Source organism: Bicyclus anynana, chromosome 17 (assembly GCF_947172395.1).
Source record: "Bicyclus anynana chromosome 17, ilBicAnyn1.1, whole genome shotgun sequence".
In the NCBI taxonomy this organism is placed as follows: Eukaryota; Metazoa; Arthropoda; class Insecta; order Lepidoptera; family Nymphalidae; genus Bicyclus; species Bicyclus anynana.
Window position 1 is genome coordinate 10,397,164 of NC_069099.1, and position 17,499 is coordinate 10,414,662.

At 38.7% G+C, this 17,499-nt stretch overlaps 1 protein-coding gene across 2 annotated transcripts; it reads left to right on the forward strand.

Annotated features, from left to right (window-relative positions):
* The first annotated feature begins 7,211 nt into the window (after nt 1–7,211).
* LOC112056176 (regulator of nonsense transcripts 1) lies at nt 7,212–17,273 on the forward strand. Of its 2 annotated transcripts, none has more exons than XM_052886656.1 (10): nt 7,212–7,577; nt 7,653–7,855; nt 8,589–8,789; nt 9,806–9,876; nt 9,957–10,024; nt 11,219–11,334; nt 11,933–12,142; nt 12,714–12,884; nt 13,170–13,329; nt 13,978–17,273. In XM_052886656.1, the coding sequence occupies exons 1-10, from the start codon at nt 7,398–7,400 to the stop codon at nt 15,718–15,720; spliced, it is 3,123 nt and encodes a 1,040-aa protein (XP_052742616.1). In that variant the 5' UTR covers nt 7,212–7,397; the 3' UTR covers nt 15,721–17,273. The 2 variants fall into 2 exon arrangements, with proteins under 2 accessions (XP_052742616.1, XP_023952317.2); XM_024096549.2 differs by having other exon boundaries at nt 7,213–7,577; nt 7,668–7,855.
* The last annotated feature ends 226 nt before the right edge of the window (nt 17,274–17,499 follow it).

The window sequence follows — 17,499 nt, forward strand, 5'->3', positions numbered from 1 at the left end:
GGTAAGAGTAGGGTAGGGTAGGAATAGGGTATGGTAGAGGTAAAGTAGGTTAGGGGTAAAGTAGGGTAGGAGCAGGGTAGGGGCAGGGAAGGGGAACGGTAGGGGTAAAGTAGGGTAGGAGTAGGTTAGGGGTGGGTTGAGTCCCTACTCATCCTGTATGGTAGAGTAGCTGTAGAGTGGGAATAGGGTAGGATAGTAGTAGGGTTTCACAAGAACGAAGTCGCGGGCGTCCGCTAGTTATTTAATAAATGACACAAATTTTGACATTGTAACGTTTCATTCATCAAATTTTGGCCAAGCAATGTCGTCCTTCTAAGAAATAAAGTACAGTATCTCCAGTACACTTCATAGATGCAAAAATGCACTGCCTACCCTGAGGGCTCAATACAAACCTATGTTGGACCACGTAACATACTACATAGCTGGATTTCCAATTTTTACTTAAATACCGTAGTTAAAAACCTTATGCACGCCACTGAGTATCTCGTAGCCCGAGCCAGGACTCAAACCTCGAGATACGAAGACGTAGGCTAACAGGAACAATGAGGCAGTTTAATTTGTATGCATGTAATTTCGTAAAATTTAACCGACCGTGTTATACGGCTGTCTACAGTGAACACGAAATTCCCTCACATGATTTTGGTTCTGAGAAGGTACGTTAGATCACGCCGTCTGATACGATACAAGAGATTAAAAAATGTCCAGCCAACACGAGACCAAGGGTTAAAAAGTTGGCAGTTTTTGTAGTTTTATTTTATAACCGCAGAATTAGAGGAATTTTAATTTAATGTTGTGCGTAAAACAAAGTTAAAACGTGCATATTGTGTGGGATAATAAATTGTATATTATTTAATTTATTTAGCTAGACTTTGTTTTGTACAGTAACGGATGATGACAGTTTTTTAAATTGTATATAAATTAGGAGTATGCTAATAGTAAAGCAATATTGTAAAAGTAACTTCTGCGATCATTACTTTCATCTCAGCGATAAACTCATTAAATAAATGGCGTAGTCGATGTGTCGATGGCCTATCTATATAGTTCAAAATTCAAAATTCATTTATTTCAAGTAGGCTTAGTTTACAAGCACTTTTGAAACGTCGAGTTTGACTATTTGTAAATAAAAATAAAATCAATTTATTTCAGGCTAGAGACCCATATACAAATATACAATATACATTGAGTAATGTACCTGCCTACTATAGAAAAACTACCACCGGTTCGGAAGGCAGGTTCTGCTGAGTCTAGCCAACTAAAAACTCAACAGTTGCTCTTTTGGCAAAGAAATCATTCGATATATGAATAATTTACCATTGGTAAAAAAAAAAAAATCTATTAGTTTTACTTCCTGTGTGGAGGTAAAAGCTGATCCACTGGCCTCCAAGCATCTTTATCATTAAGGATTTTAAGCAATTAAATACAATGTGCAAATAAAATTGGAATTCACTAAACGATATTAATTAATTAGGTAAAGCCAGTGGGCTTTTCCTGTCATATTACATTTCTAGGAAATATTTATCCTCTATCAAATGATGATGATTTAAATAGTCAATAGTCTTGACAATAATAAACTTCTCCTACATAGGGGTCAAATACAAAACCTACATATTTGATGTTGAATCGAAATAACGTATAGGTACAGCTTGTTACGAAAACTGAGAAACCTCACCATCTTACAGGAAATAAAGAAAGTAATTTCTATAAAAAAGTAAAGTAAAAAGGAATATAATAAAGAAAGAATTTTTTTTGGTTGGTTGTCTGGAAGAGATCGCTCATTAGCGATGAATGCATTAGTTTTTAAGTTAATTTCTTGCTTGTTATTTTTTATTTTTGGTGTACAATAAAGTATATTTCATTCATTAATTTATTTCAATAACATACTAGCAGACCTCCAAAAACTACTTGCGGCTATAATTCCAATCCAAGTATTTAACTTTCCGTAGGTACCCACAAGGTATTCTCTGGATCATTTGGCGTTTTTATAGGTACGGAACCTTTAGTGCCAGAGTACGACTCTCACTAGGCCGGTTTTTTATATGGCCAGGTTATGGCATTTGACTACAGAACATAGATAGAGCGCAAACTTGCTTTACAAATCTGTGCATCTTACGAATATGCCATACTTCATCAGCATTACTAACTATATACGGAAGTACGAAATACAAGTATGAAATAGGTTGTACGGTACCTAATCAATGAATAACTTGCGTTTTAAACGTAAGAGCACAGCAAAACAGTGACCACTGCTGTCACTAGGGTTTCCATATTTATGGGATGTTTGTTTTTCATTTTTGGTTAATCTTTGTTACAAATGTCAAACTGCATGAAATACAATTCGTAGCAAAAGCATCGCTCTTTTTTTACATTTTACATTTTTCAGTCATTTGCTTTGCTTGACTGGCATTATTTACTTGCATTATTGGCTGGCCTTTCACTAACATAAAATAACTTTAGTGGATATACACAAAATTTACTAACTATTGTGATTAATTCTTATGTCACATAATATCGTATGAATTATTAATTTATTGCTAACTGATAAATTATGATTATCATTAACATGGCTTTAGCTTTACGAAATACGAATATTGAGGTTGTTATTGATTTGATGTTAATTATATTAGGTGGCTAATAGACGAAAGTTAGTGAATAGGCCACCTGATCATTCACCAAACAAACGAGATGTTATTATTATAGGTACCTATGCAGGAGCTAACGATTTCAAAGAATTGATTGATGTTATCTACCAACCATCGTCACTTAGTCCCTAGAGGACAACACAGCTCTACATAAATGAAAACCTGCAATTAAAAGGAACCTAATTTAGTACCCCCACCCGGGGGTCCATCCAAGGACCGCAGTGTAGTGACACTGCGCGAAGATTGGCCACACGCAGGGGGCAAATACCCCGATCGTGTCTCCCCCCGAGAGAAGAAATACTAATACCACCGTCACTTAGATATTTTTCATTTTTATCATTGTTTAAACTATTACACTTGTTAGTTATGAAGTTTTTAAGTTTTTTAGAAAATTTCAATTACAGAATTTAGTTTAGTAGTAAGCACTTTAAGTAAGCACATGTCCCAGAAAAGGCAGTTTTTCTAGCCACCCTAGTGACCAGTCGTGGTGACATCACAACTGGCGCCGCTTCGCACCAATTGCCAGCAATTGTCTTGTGCCCAGCGAGGGCGATCAGCGAAGCTTGTGTACGGAACAAGCTCCCAGCGCACTGACTACCTAATTAAATTACTTAATAATTATATTGCTTACTATTGAATAAACGACGACGTCAAGTTGAAACGGTTAACTTCTTGGAATTGTCTTTTGTTTATGGGAAACAAGTGTCTTTATAATTGTACACAATAAGTACTATAATTATAAGTCAGAGGTCTACCGTAATTTAGTGTCTACTTTAAAGTTTTCGCAGTAAATTATTAACTAGGCTAAGGCTCTATTAACTAACTACAACTATTGAACAGTCTTGATATTTTATGACAAGGTGTTAAAGAAACCTGTTATATTATTTATTTCATGTATTTTTGATAATAAAAATTGAAAAACAATCACATTAGAAACAGGTGGTTATTTATATATATTTTTAATCTATACTAATCTTACAAAGAGCCGTGATAGCCCAGTGGATATGACCTCTGCCTCCGATTCTGGAGGGTGTGGGTTCGAATCCGGTTCGAGGCATGCACCTCCAACTTTTCAGTTGTGCGCATTTTAAGAAATTAAATATCACGTGTCTCAAACGTTGAAGGAAAAACATCGTGAGGAAACCTGCATACCATAGATTTCTTAATTCTCTGCGTATGTGAAGTCTGCCAATCCGCATTGGGCCAGCGTGGTGGACTGTTGGCCTTATCCCTCTCATTCTGAGAGGAGACTCGAGCTCAGCAGTGAGCCGAATATGGGTTAATGACGACGAACAGTATTGAGACGAGTAAGCTCCGGATTTACAGAACCGATTTTGAAAATTCTTTTACCACATGAAAACCACGCTAATAATGAGTGTCATGGTTTATATTTTATCCCCGTATTTTCACGGGCACAGGAACTACGCGGGTGAAACCGCAAGGCATCGGATAGTTCTAATCTTGTAATAAAGCAAGCAAAACTTTAAAAAATTCCATGCAAAACGCTAAACAAAATAATGAAACCATCACAATCAATCAATGTTTGAAGTGGTTTTGTTACTTCGAAGAATGAAAAACAAAAGCCATACGTGGCAAGTCTAAATAACTGTCTGTGTATTAATAATATTTTGTTTATGGTGAATATTTTTGTAACAAAAAATCTTGTAGACGCACAGAACTTGAAATAAGAACTAACTTAAAATAAATTTTGATTAGTAAAGACTGGTGAAGAGTTGATAATAAAACACGCTAAACTTTAGAATAAATAATTAAGTGATAAAAGAGATCACTGAAGATTTAAAATACTAGCGGATGCAAGTACGTCCGCGTGAAATTCGATGTAAACTTTCAACTACCCTAACCTACCCCTACCCTACCAAAAATATATAACTAAAAATATATAGGATATATAAGAAGGAGAATACGGAAATATATAGGTCCTCGTAGGTACCTAACTAAATACCGACTACAATATGTCCCTACTATGTCATCATCATCATTATCAACCCATATTCGTCTCACTGCTGAGCTCGAGTCTCCACTCAGAATGAGAGGGGTTAGGCCAATAGTCCACCACGCTGGCCCAATGCGGATTGGCAGACTGCACACACGCAGAGAATTAAGAAAATTCTCTGGTGTGCAGGTTTCCTCACGATGTTTTCCTTCACCGTTTGAGACACGTGATATTTAATTTCTTAAAATGCACACAACTGAAAAGTTGGAGGTGCATGCCCTGGACCGGATTCGAACCCACACCCTACGGAATCACTTTTTTGCAGACTTCACACACGCAGAGAATTAAGAAAATTCTCTGGTGTGCAGGTTTCCTCACTATGTTTTCCTTCACCGTTTAAGACACGTGTTATGTTAATTAATTTCTTAAAATGCACACAACTGAAAAGTTGGAGGTGCATGCCCTGGACCGGATTCGAACCCACACTCTACGGAATCACTTTTTGCAGACTTCACACACGCAGAGAATTAAGAAAATTCTCTGGTGTGCAGGTTTCCTCACTATGTTTTCCTTCACCGTTTGAGACACGTGTTAATTAATTTCTTAAAATGCACACAACTGAAAAGTTGGAGGTGCATGTCCCGGACCGGATTCGAACCTTCACCCTCCGGAATCGGAGGCAGAGGTTATATCCACTGGGCTATCACGGCTCCTCCCTACTATTTAACTGCAAATATAAATATAGGTGGGTACACAAATACTGAGAGTGCGTAAAAGGAGAGCCACAAGCGACAATAAATAAATTATGCACTTAAGCCGCGGTCGGCTAGTAATAAATACCGTCATTTTATATATCAGCTCGATGCCAGAAGTCGTTTCCAAGGAAACAAATAAACATCTGGCGAAAGGGCATTGTTCTCATCAGACGAGGCATTTACAATCAATTAGTTTGAGTCAAACTCAAATGCAACGAAATTTGATACTGTATGACGTTAACCAGTTCTTACTATCTCAATAAGATTTGCCGAAGGAACTTGATTGCGATCTTAGACTAATAATGATTGCGACATTGTTTTTTGGTACAGGAACAATAGTTACTACAGCAAAAATCAATATGTGGATACAGATTAAAGAATAACAGGCAGATAGAGCGCACGGAACACGATGTCGTAGCCGTTCCTAATACAAAATTCAAAAACGAATATATTCTCGAGTCAGTACAACACGAAGCTTAAGCTTAAGCTTCGCATCAGTAGTTTTCAATATTATTATATTATTCAAGAAAAACGGCGTCCTAAGTTCTTGAATATTTAAAAAACGGTTTACAATAACTAAAGAAATAAGATGGAGTATTTTTTTTTTATTGGTAATTATTGATTATTATATTAATTTACTTAATGTTGTTAGTGTTAAATTTTGAAATACAAATTATGAACAAAGTTTGTATAAGTATAAGGAGACGGTTGACTTTTTTTATGGGTTTCACCGGCTTCACCACGCTGCTTGTAAAGGCTCATTCTGGATCATTCTTTATTCTGTGTACGTGGATTGGAAAAAAGAACACCAAAGTGGTTTTATTTCACATTTATTTTTTCGAGAACTACCTAATGATTAATATGAAATGATATTAACCAAGACGAACTGAATTTAAAAAGCACAAAAACACTTTAGCTTTATTTCTACGAACATACTACTCAGAGCGATTTTTTACCTCTAGCAAAATGATGCTTAACAATTATTGCTATTGTTTTCTTGGAGGCAGTACTTTTATCAGATTTATAGATGCGAAGCTAAACCGCCAAATTGTATTTTTTTAAATCTTCACAAGTTAGCCATTGACTACAATCTCACACAATGTAAGATGGAAGCGGCCTAACTTGAGGAGGAGGACGAAAATTCACACCACTTTCGGTTACTACACAAAATCGTACTGAAACACTAATTCGCTTAGCGGTACGTCTTTGCCGGTAGGATGAGAACTAGACACGGCCCACGACCGAAGCCCACCAGCCAGACCTGGACCAATTAAGAAAACCTCAATCGGCCAAGCCGGGGATCGAACTCAGGACCACTGTCTTTTAAATCCATCGCGTAAGCCACTGAGCCACCATAGACTAATAGATACCACTTTAGTTTAATAGTCGAGTACGAACGATTTTTGGGCGGTAAATCTAAAAATTGTTCGTACTCGACTAAAATACTAAAGTGGTCCGAACTAGGCATCACTAGGCATAGGAACTATCATCACAGGCATAATTCTATCGCTATATTCTTTTAAAATTTAAAAAATAAATTATAATACGTTTCTTGGAGGGATAAAATACATATATTTTATCTTAGATAATTTATACATTTTATCATTTACATTAAAGCATTTACACCTTGCAAGTAAGTAAAGTTATTCGTCTGTGGTCCATCTAGTACCAAAGACATTATAGAAGATTTTTTTTACCTGTAGTTTTCATAAAATCTTTGTCTCTTGTAAAATAATAGACTAATTGTCTATATTTCCATATTTTCCAGCATCATCATTGGTGTTAATAATTTATCACGTATTGTAATTGGTTCATAAGACTTTTATGACTCGATTTAGTAATAATCATCCAATAATATCAATAGTTGTAAACGGAAACAAACCATGTGCTAACATGGCGATTTTTCTCGGTCGTCAACATTATTCATGTAATTTGTTCTACTAGTGTACGATTGTTATGGGATTAACATTTAATGTAGAGTGCTATTTACTTTTTGATCGATTTTCATTGTTTTTATCACCGTAAATAAATATTTCACCACAATTCAATATGAGTGTCGACGCGTATGGTCCGAGCTCTCAAACGCTGACATTCCTCGAGACTGAAGAGGCTGATCTAATCGGTGCTGACACCCAGGGTTCCGAGTTTGAATTTACGGATTTCACTATCCCGTCCCAGAGCCAAACACCTGCGTCTCAACACGACCACGGTTTATCCACGTCCAACCAAGTGAGGAAATATTTTGTTTGCATAACCTAATTATAACATAGGAAAGAAAATGTATTTATTTTACACACCTTACTGGTCTTTAAATTACAGGTGAATGGTCTAGGACGATCAGACCTTAGCTCTAAAGTTTCGAGTGTCGCCAATGCTATAGCAGAGTTACAATTTGAGGAGGAAGATGAAGCTCTTTACAGCAGCAAAGAACTTCCAGACCACGCTTGCAAGTACTGTGGCATTCATGACCCTGCCACAGTTGTTATGTGCAATATCTGTAACAAGTGGTAAGGTTATTTGCATATATTTGAAAGTTAATGAAGAAATTGTGTGTCCGATATACATATGTATTTAAAATACTTAGCAAAGAACTGCTTCTATTACTGAGGCAAAGAAATTAACTTTTTAAATATGGAATTATGTTGAACATTAAATCTGCCAAGTTCATGAAAAAGCTAGAATGTTATAGTCTAATCAACTACAGCCATAATTTTAATGTATTATCATGATAAACTGTTATGTCTATGAAGGTAAAGGTCAACTCGCTCATCTTACAATGAGTGATACAGACGAAACCAGAATGTAAGTGTTTAAGAATTATAAAATTATCAAGGAACTATCAGAAAGCTGAGCAGATTAGATTAATGTATAGATAGATATACCTCATTGTATCACATTGTTCAACTGATAGACCTTTGGCAGAAATTTGGAATTCCCACATTTGGGAATTTCCACTTTGTGATTTCCAATCTCAGCTCTTTATAAGAGTTTTTTAAGATGACATCACTACACCTGTTTCAATGACTCAGGGCTCCTTTATCTTATAGAGTTATAGAGCTTTGAACCACCATTTTGCTTGGAGGTGGATTGACTGACTTTTGTCTGACTGTGGTAGCGACATTTGACTCTGTCGCAATTAAAATTAGTTGTGACTAAAGCCTATGGCCTACCAACAGCATGGGAGTGGAAATTAAATTAACTGACAGACTATTTGGATAATTAATTGATGAAATATTACAGGTTCTGCAATGGACGGGGCAACACTTCAGGGTCCCATATTATTAACCACCTGGTGAGGGCTAAACACAAGGAAGCCGCATTACACCGCGATGGCCCGCTTGGTGAAACCCTACTTGAATGCTACTCATGCGGAGCACGCAATGTATTTGTTCTGGGATTTATTCCGGCTAAAGCAGATTCTGTTGTTGTACTTCTTTGTCGGTGAGTATTCTTTTTTAACATTTGGGTATTCGCATAATTGTAATTTTTAACTGACTTTGAAAAGGATGAGGTTCTTAATTTGATTAGAATCTATATATATACATATATAAAAATGAATCCATATATCCCTTGGTCACGCCATCACGTGTGAAGGGCTTGACAATTTCACTATTTTTATTTAGATGTTTATTATTGTCAGAAGAAAAATTTTAAAAAGGTATAGGGGTACGGTAGGGTAGGATTAGTTTGTAGTTTACTTTGAATTTCACATGAACAAAGTTGCGGGCATCTGCTAGTATTTTTATAAAAATGACAAATATGGCTCTTTTGTCATATCACAATGAAAATAGAGAGATACTTTTGATTCTGAGGTTGAAATTATTATTGTTTGATATTGTCAACTTGTGCCTTGTTCTCTTCATGATGTATGTTATTCACTGATGTTCACTGAAAATATATTTTTCCTCTTGTGATGGTACTTTTGTCTTAGACTACAAAAAAGCCATACTAATAATAATAAATAAAATAAAAATTTCTTTAATACATACCAATTATTACCTTCAAATTGTCCTTTCTTTTATTTTGAGTCACTCGGTTTATACAAACTTAAAACTATACTAAAGCCATGCCCAATGTGCACTGTTTACCAACAAAAAAATTAAGGTAGTAAACATGTGTCATTTCATAACTTGTTTATTTTATGTTATATAGGTAGTAAACAAATGTCATTTGATAACTTGTTTATGTATTGTTTTCTCATAAAATGTTATTCAAAATATTTTAACTATATCTAATTTTTCTAAGCTTATTAATCAAATTTATTTTCATTAATTTAAGAACCAAGTTAATTATAATTATTGTTAGTTGTGAAATGATTCATGATTTACACCCTCATTTTTAATTTGTTTGTTGGTAAACAGTACACATTGAGTATTGTTTAAGTATAGCCACTATAACACAAACTCAAAGTTTTATATTATAATTATATATTTTTTTACAAAAACTTCTGATTTCAGCCAGCCATGTGCTGCGCAAAGCTCCCTGAAGGATATGAACTGGGATCAAGAGCAATGGAAGCCTTTAATTTGTATGTTTTTTCCCACTAGTTCAATAATTTTTACTTTTTAAATTTTACACATTTTATAAATTCAATTATTTTTTTTTCAGCGGATCGTGCTTTTTTGTCGTGGCTTGTTAAAGTACCTTCAGAGGCAGAGCAAATGAGAGCCAGACAGGTATGTTGCTTTATTGTATTAAATGGAAATATTAAATAGAAGTAGTATTTATTACAGTATTAAATAGTTAAGTTAACTTTATTATTCATTTCATTCATTCATTTTTAGGCTTCTGCACCTCAGAAGGAAGAAACAGAACCCTTATAAGATCATTTTGTTGTTTGTCTATTTGTATATCAGTCTGTCTGTAGTATTTTTAATATATAGATAGTTACAGAATTTAAGAAATCCCCCTGAACCAATCCTTACAATAGGGATGATGACAGTTTTTTAAATTGTACATAAATTAAGAGTATGCTAATTAGTAAAGCAATTTTCTAAAAGTAACAGGATATCTGCGATCATTACTTTCGGAGCTTGCAAAATGGTACGAACTAGTGACGTCGTTGGCTCGCTGATCGTTAGATTTTTATGGGCGTTTGAACAAAATAACTAATATCTTTGTTATTTGTGTGTTTATGTTTATAGTTTGTTTATTGAAAAATGTCACATTTAATGTAAGGAAGCTAAAACTGTATGAATTTTTATCTAATTACAATAAAAAAAAATTTGATAGATTTTGAAATTTTATAATATTATTTATTTTGCAAATATCCAAACATTCTTTGCTTTTTTTGTATAAATTTGTTAACATTGACCTTATTTACCCGAATGTATCATAAAAATCGATTTATTCAAACGTAGTCATCATCCCCAGTGGTGAATGGTAGAACATTGAAAAAATGAAATTTTGGGAAACACACATTATGCAACAAGTGCAACTGTCACTGAACTAACAAAAGAAAAAAAAAACTGCTATATACAATGTCATAATTGTGCTGGTTAATAATTAATACTTGATTCCCAGCTTACACTGATCAACCTCTATAAAAGTGTGTCTTCCTTACCATGTGACACATGGCGAAGTAAATTGTACCCAATTGGTACAGCAGCAAGCCATGAAATCAAAAATTGAATTGAATTGACTGGAATTAATCCTCCTGGTGTTGACACAAACATAAATTCAATTTTTGTGCTGCAAAAGAGTAGCAGTTACTAGATGGAAAACTAAGAATTTAGAGTTGAATGTTAAAACAGGAAATTAATTTATACATATACATTATTACGTAACATAATTATTTAAATAAATGATAACAAAGCATATAAGGTAAAAATTGTATATATTACAATATAATGTATGAAACAATATTGCAGGTGACACCACAGCAGATTGGCCGCCTGGAAGAGCTTTGGCGTGATAACGTGGATGCCACCTTTCAGGACTTGGAGAAGCCTGGTGTGGATGAGGAGCCTCACCAAGTTCTTTTGAGGTAGACCTTTGTTTGATTTTCCTTCTCCCACCAGCTAGACCTTTTTTTTTTTTTTATTCTTTACAAGTTAGCCCTTGACTACAATCTCACCTGATGGTAAGTGATGATACAGTCTAAGATGGAAGTGGGCTAACTTGTTAGGAGGAGGATGAAAATCCACACTCCTTTCGGTTTCTACACGACATAGCACCGGAACGCTAAATCGCTTGGCGGTACGTCTTTGTCGGTAGGATGATAACTAGCCACGGCCGAAGCCTCCCACCAGCCAGACCTGGACCAATTAAGAAAACCTCAATCGGCCCAGCCGGGGATCGAACCCAGGACCTCCGTCTTGTAAATCCACCGCGCATACCACTGCGCCACGGAGGCCGTGAGCAATCAAGAAAACCTTAATCTGCAAAGTCTGAAATTAAACCCAGGATCCTCCATCTTGTAAATGCATTATAATAAAGTTTTAAAACTTAAAGAGTGTAACTTGTAGTTGATTAATGATTTTGATTAATTAATTTATACTTATTTTGTGGTTGTTCATTATGATATTACTTAAACGGGTACATGCTATGATAAAACAACGAGATTGAAGTTGATTATTTTACAGATACGAAGATGGGTACCAGTATCAAAACATATTTGGTCCACTCGTGAAATTGGAAGCAGATTATGACAAGAGGCTCAAAGAGTCTCAAACTCAGGAAGGGATCGAAGTGCGCTGGGACGTGGGCCTCAATAAGAAGACAATTGCCTACTTCACTCTGGCCAAGACTGACAGTGACATGAAGCTGATGCATGGAGATGAGTTGAGGCTCAGGTAACAATAATAATGAATATTTGCCATATCTTTTGAATTATCCCTATTTCCTTTCAACTAGTTGAAGAAGACTATATTAGGAGTGAGTACGACAAGCAGAAACAAAATTAGTTTGTAGCTATTTTACTATTAGTCAAAAAAATAATTCTTGCCATACTGTGGATGCCATAAGTAATTTTGATAACATACATCCAATTTTTGTGGGAAATCATAGATTGAATCTGTTATTTTACATTTCAAATTAGACACTTTGGTTTACTCCTCATTATCAATATCTTATCTTCATTTAATTTGATTTCAAAGTTTTGCCCTTAATGTTACATTTACCTGAGACGATAGGCGTTAAGATTTGTTTGCTCTTCAGACCAGAGTACAGCAAACTTGATGAATTTTAAGTTCAGTCTGAAAACAAGGCATATGTCTTTATGTACAAAACAACTTAGATTAAATAGATTGCATCATCACTTACCATCAAGTGAGATTGTGGTCAAGGGCTACCAGCACGGTTTGTCGTAATCCAAATTTTGAGTGGACTAGAAGTTTAGTCACAATTTTGATTTATAATTTTCAGATATGTCGGTGAACTGCACAAAGCATGGTCAGGGGTCGGTCACGTGATCAAGGTGCCTGACAACTATGGAGACGATGTTGGTCTGGAGCTGAAGAGTGGGGTCGGAGCACCTTTGGACTGTACGTCCAACTTTGTTGTGGACTTCATATGGAAGAGCACATCTTTTGACAGGTATTTTATTTTAGGCTATTTATGCTGCATAATGTCAAGAAATCTGTATTAGAAAACTGAAAGGTTTGGTTGAATGAGATAATCTCAAGAACAACTGGTTGGAATCGTTTACCTTTTAAAGGGTTAAGTTAAGCTAGCATCATGTATGAAGGAATTGAAGTAGCAAGCGTCCACTAGTCATCGATAAATTGTTCTTTAAATTATTATTTTTTTACAATATGACTTTTAGACATAGCAAGTTTTATGAAAGCACACAGAGAAATTTTAAGTTCGCCACAATTTCAGAATGCAATTGGCTCTGCGTAAATTCGCAGTGGACGACTCGTCGGTGTCGGGCTACATCTACCGCCGCCTGCTGGGCCACGAGGTGGAGGAGGTGCTGTTCCGGGTGCACCTGCCCAAGCACTTCAGCGCGCCCAACCTGCCCGACTTGAACAGATCGCAGGTATGTCGTGCTGATAGGACGACTCGTCGGTGTCGGGCTACATCTACCACGAGGTGGAGGAGGTGCTGTTCCGGGTGCACCTGCCCAAGCATTTCTCTTAAGAAAAATTTTTTTTTAATAAATGATCTGTCTTCTAGAGGGTGTGCCATAGTCAGACATATCTCTTTTAACGGAGACTGAAAGTTTGTCAGGCCATGCTTGGTGTCCTTGGAAGGTAGCAGGTCACTTAGGCCCTGATCTGCACACAAACTATGTTCCTACTTGAGTCAGATCCATTTTGTTGACAAACACAACCCACTTGAGTCCTCAGTTCAACTAGGGGGGTGGTTGACCAACACTGCATGTTCTGGTGCTGGTCGCCATTCCAGCACCTTAGGACCCCAACGTCCACCAGTTCTTCAAACTATATGGCCTGCCCGTTGCTACTTCAGCTTCGTGACACGCTGAGCTATGTCAATGACTTTGGTTTGTCTGCTGATCTCCTCATTTCTGATTTGATCACGCAGAGAAACTCCAAGCATAACTTACTTCATCGCCTGCTGAGTGACTTTGCGCCTTCTAATAATGCTCAGTTATGTTGTGGTATGTTATCTAAAGCTGGTAATATTCAAAAGAAAAAAATAAATTGTGGTTTTTTTCTGATCACAGGTATATGCAGTGAAACATGCTCTGCAGCGTCCATTGTCCTTGATCCAAGGCCCCCCAGGCACGGGCAAAACTGTCACATCCGCCACCATTGTGTACCAACTAGTGCGTCAGAACGGCGGGCCGGTGTTGGTGTGCGCGCCGTCCAACACTGCCGTTGACCAGCTGACGGAGAAAATACATAAAACCGGGTTAAAGGTGGTCCGATTGTGTGCCAAGTCGCGCGAAGCTATGGAGTCTTCTGTGTCATTTCTGGCACTGCATGAACAAGCGCGTGCTTTAGGTTCCGCTGATAGTGAACTGAGAAAGCTTACCAGATTGAAGGAGGAGGCTGGAGAGTTATCTGCTGCGGATGAGAGACGATACCGGGCTCTTCGGCGGGCCGCTGAGAGACGTTTGTTGGATGCTGCCGATGTGGTGTGTACCACGTGTGTGGGCGCTGGGGATCCACGCGTCGCTCGTATGCGCTTCCAATCCATCCTCATCGACGAAGGCATGCAATCCACTGAACCAGAGTGCATGGTGCCAGTCGTGCTCGGCGCACGACAACTGATCCTCGTCGGCGACCACTGCCAGCTCGGCCCTGTCGTCATGTGCAAGAAGGCCGCCAAAGCCGGCCTCAGCCAGAGTTTGTTCGAACGCCTCGTCGTCCTCGGAATCCGCCCCTTCAGGCTCGAGGTCCAGTACCGCATGCATCCCGAGCTGTCGCGTTTTCCGTCGGACTTCTTCTACGAAGGATCACTTCAAAACGGAGTGAGCGCTGAAGAGCGGCGGCTGCACAAGATCGACTTCCCGTGGCCGCGCCCCGACCGGCCCATGTTCTTCTACGTCACCCAGGGACAGGAGGAGATCGCGGGCTCCGGGACTTCTTACTTGAATCGCACGGAAGCGGCCAACGTCGAGAAGCTCACCACCCGCTTCCTGAAGGCCGGCGTCCGACCTGAACAGATCGGCATCATCACTCCGTACGAGGGCCAGCGCTCGTATTTGGTGCAGCACATGCAGTACCAGGGCTCCCTGCACGCCAAACTGTACCAGGAGATCGAGGTCGCCAGCGTCGACGCCTTCCAGGGCCGGGAGAAGGACATCATCATCATGTCCTGCGTCCGCTCCAACGAGCACCAGGGCATCGGCTTCCTGAGCGACCCGCGGAGGCTCAACGTGGCGCTCACGCGCGCCAAGTACGGGCTGATCGTCGTCGGCAACCCCAAGGTGCTGAGCAAGCAGCCGCTGTGGAACCACCTGCTCGCGTTCTACAAGGAGCGGCGCGTGCTCACCGAGGGCCCGCTGTCCAACCTGAAGGAGTCCGCGATCCAGTTCGCGAAGCCCAAGAAGCTGGTGAACGCGCAAAACCCCGGCTCGCACTTCATGTCGACGTCCATGTTCGACGCGCGCGAGGCCATGGTGCCCGGCTCGGTGTACGACCGCGCGCGGCCGCCGCGCGACCCGCTGGCCTACGTGGGGCCGGAGAGCGCGCCGCACGCGCCCGTGCCGCACGCCGCCTTCGCCGCGCACCGCGGGCCGCGCGCGCCCGCCGCCGGGCCAGCGCGCGCGCGCCGCCGCCCGCCGCGCCTGTCGCAGGAGCCGCTGTCGCAGCAGCCGCCGCTGTCGCTGTCGCAGGGCGCGTCGCAGCCCGACTTCAGCCAGGAGTCGGCGGCGCCCGACTGCCCGTCGCAGCCGGACGGGCTGCTGTCGCAGGACTCCACGTACCAGGGCGGCTTCCGCGCGCGCTGCGGCCAGTACTGAGACCCGGCGGCGGCGACGCCGACTCGCTCGCCGGCCTCCGGGGGGCGAGCCGCGGTACTGACGAGAGACGCCGAGCGCGAGCCGCGGAGAGGCGGCTGCACCGGCGACGAGCGCACCCGAGCGACAGATCCGACGCAGGAGGGGAAACTTATTCATTAATTACAGGAATAGCAATAGGGACTTTCGACGTACAAACGTTTCGGGGAAATTATACACAGGGTCGTAGCCAGAGCGACGCCGCTGCACGTCAGCGTCTACCGTAGCGTTACGATCGTGTCGGTGAACATTGAGCACAAAGACCGCGAGTGAACACACGAATTGTACATTCAAATGTTCGTACGCACACGTACTAGTCCCTGCTGGAATCAACGGTACAGGTTCGTTTACGCTCTTTAGTGATTTACTGTTCGTTTTAATCATAACATGAAGCAAAAATTTATCACGGTAGAATTTTATTCATTTAGGGCAATCTTTTTTTTTATATATGGTTTTGTTTCCATTATCACTGTGGTAGGCACTCATTAAAGTCAATGTCTCTATACATAAACATAATATATTAGACAATAATATGTCAGCAATAAATACTTCATTATTTTTCCTTCACGAAAGCATCTCTAAAACACACAGAATTGAAAAACAATGCAACAAATCTACACTTTCTAGTCCTAAGAGGTCAAAGCTTTAACTTGTAAAGGGTTGGAATTGGTCATTTAGTAAGTTGAATTCCAAAATCACATGTCAAAGGCCCGATAATTACATAATTTCCGAATGAAATAATATGTGTTACAGAATTTATAGCCAAATAAAAATACAACTTATGTCGTATTATTATTTAATACTATCAATATGTAATATGTACATGTGATATATATTTTACCAAAAAAAATTATACACCGCATGCATTTATGACATTAGTATGACTTGTCTAAATGAATGTAATTGGTTTTTAAGACTACGAAAATTTCATATTTTATTCTTCATTATTATGTATAAACTGTTATATTTTGCTACCTAGTTGTAAAAATATTTGAATGTTGTTTAAAAACAATCGGGGAAAAGCATTCTTTTAAAAAAATACTGTTATAGGTAACATATTTTTGTAAAATATGTTGGTGTTTACAGTTTCAGCTAATTATAGAACATTTTTTGTATTAATTGGTGTTATATGTCTTTAGATTAAAATTATGTCACATTATGTAACATACTTAAAAAATAGGATGTGTTAATGTCAGAAATACTACAAAAAAAATAATGTAAATGTCAGAAATACTACAAAAAAATTAATGTGTAAATGTCAGAAATACTACAAAAATAAATGTGTAAATGTCAGAAATACTACGAAAAAATTGTGTGTAAATGTCAGAACAACCACAAAAAAACTATTGTGTAAATGTCAAAAATACCGCCTAAGTACCTATGTTGTGACGTTATGAATTGAAATTGTTGTGGTTTTTAACATTGTTTTTAATCAACCTTTTTGTTTTTTTTACTGAAAATGCTCAATGCTATGATTATTTTGTGAAGGAAAAAGAATAAAGTTTCTTTCATCATAATATTTGTTTTAGTTTTGTTACCTTGTCCGCCTTGCATGCGTCAAATGATATATTAGTTTTTCCTTCACCGTTTTGAGACGCGTCATAATTCATTCCTTAAAATGGAGACAACTGAAAAGTTCAACATCGAGTTGGCCATATACTTGGTCTGTAAATTTTATAACTATAATAAAACTGGACAAATTGGTCTGGAATCGGGGCACCCAGGGTTCCGTCAGTCTTCATC

Coding starts and splice junctions, on each gene's coding strand:
- LOC112056176 (XM_052886656.1), top strand. CDS start 7,398: ATGAGTGTCGACGCGTATGGTCCGAGCTCTCAAACGCTGACATTCCTC. Junction 9,877..9,956: donor GCAATGGAAGCCTTTAATTT/GTATGTTTTTTC, acceptor TTTTTTTTTCAG/CGGATCGTGCTTTTTTGTCG. Junction 12,143..12,713: donor GGAGATGAGTTGAGGCTCAG/GTAACAATAATA, acceptor TATAATTTTCAG/ATATGTCGGTGAACTGCACA.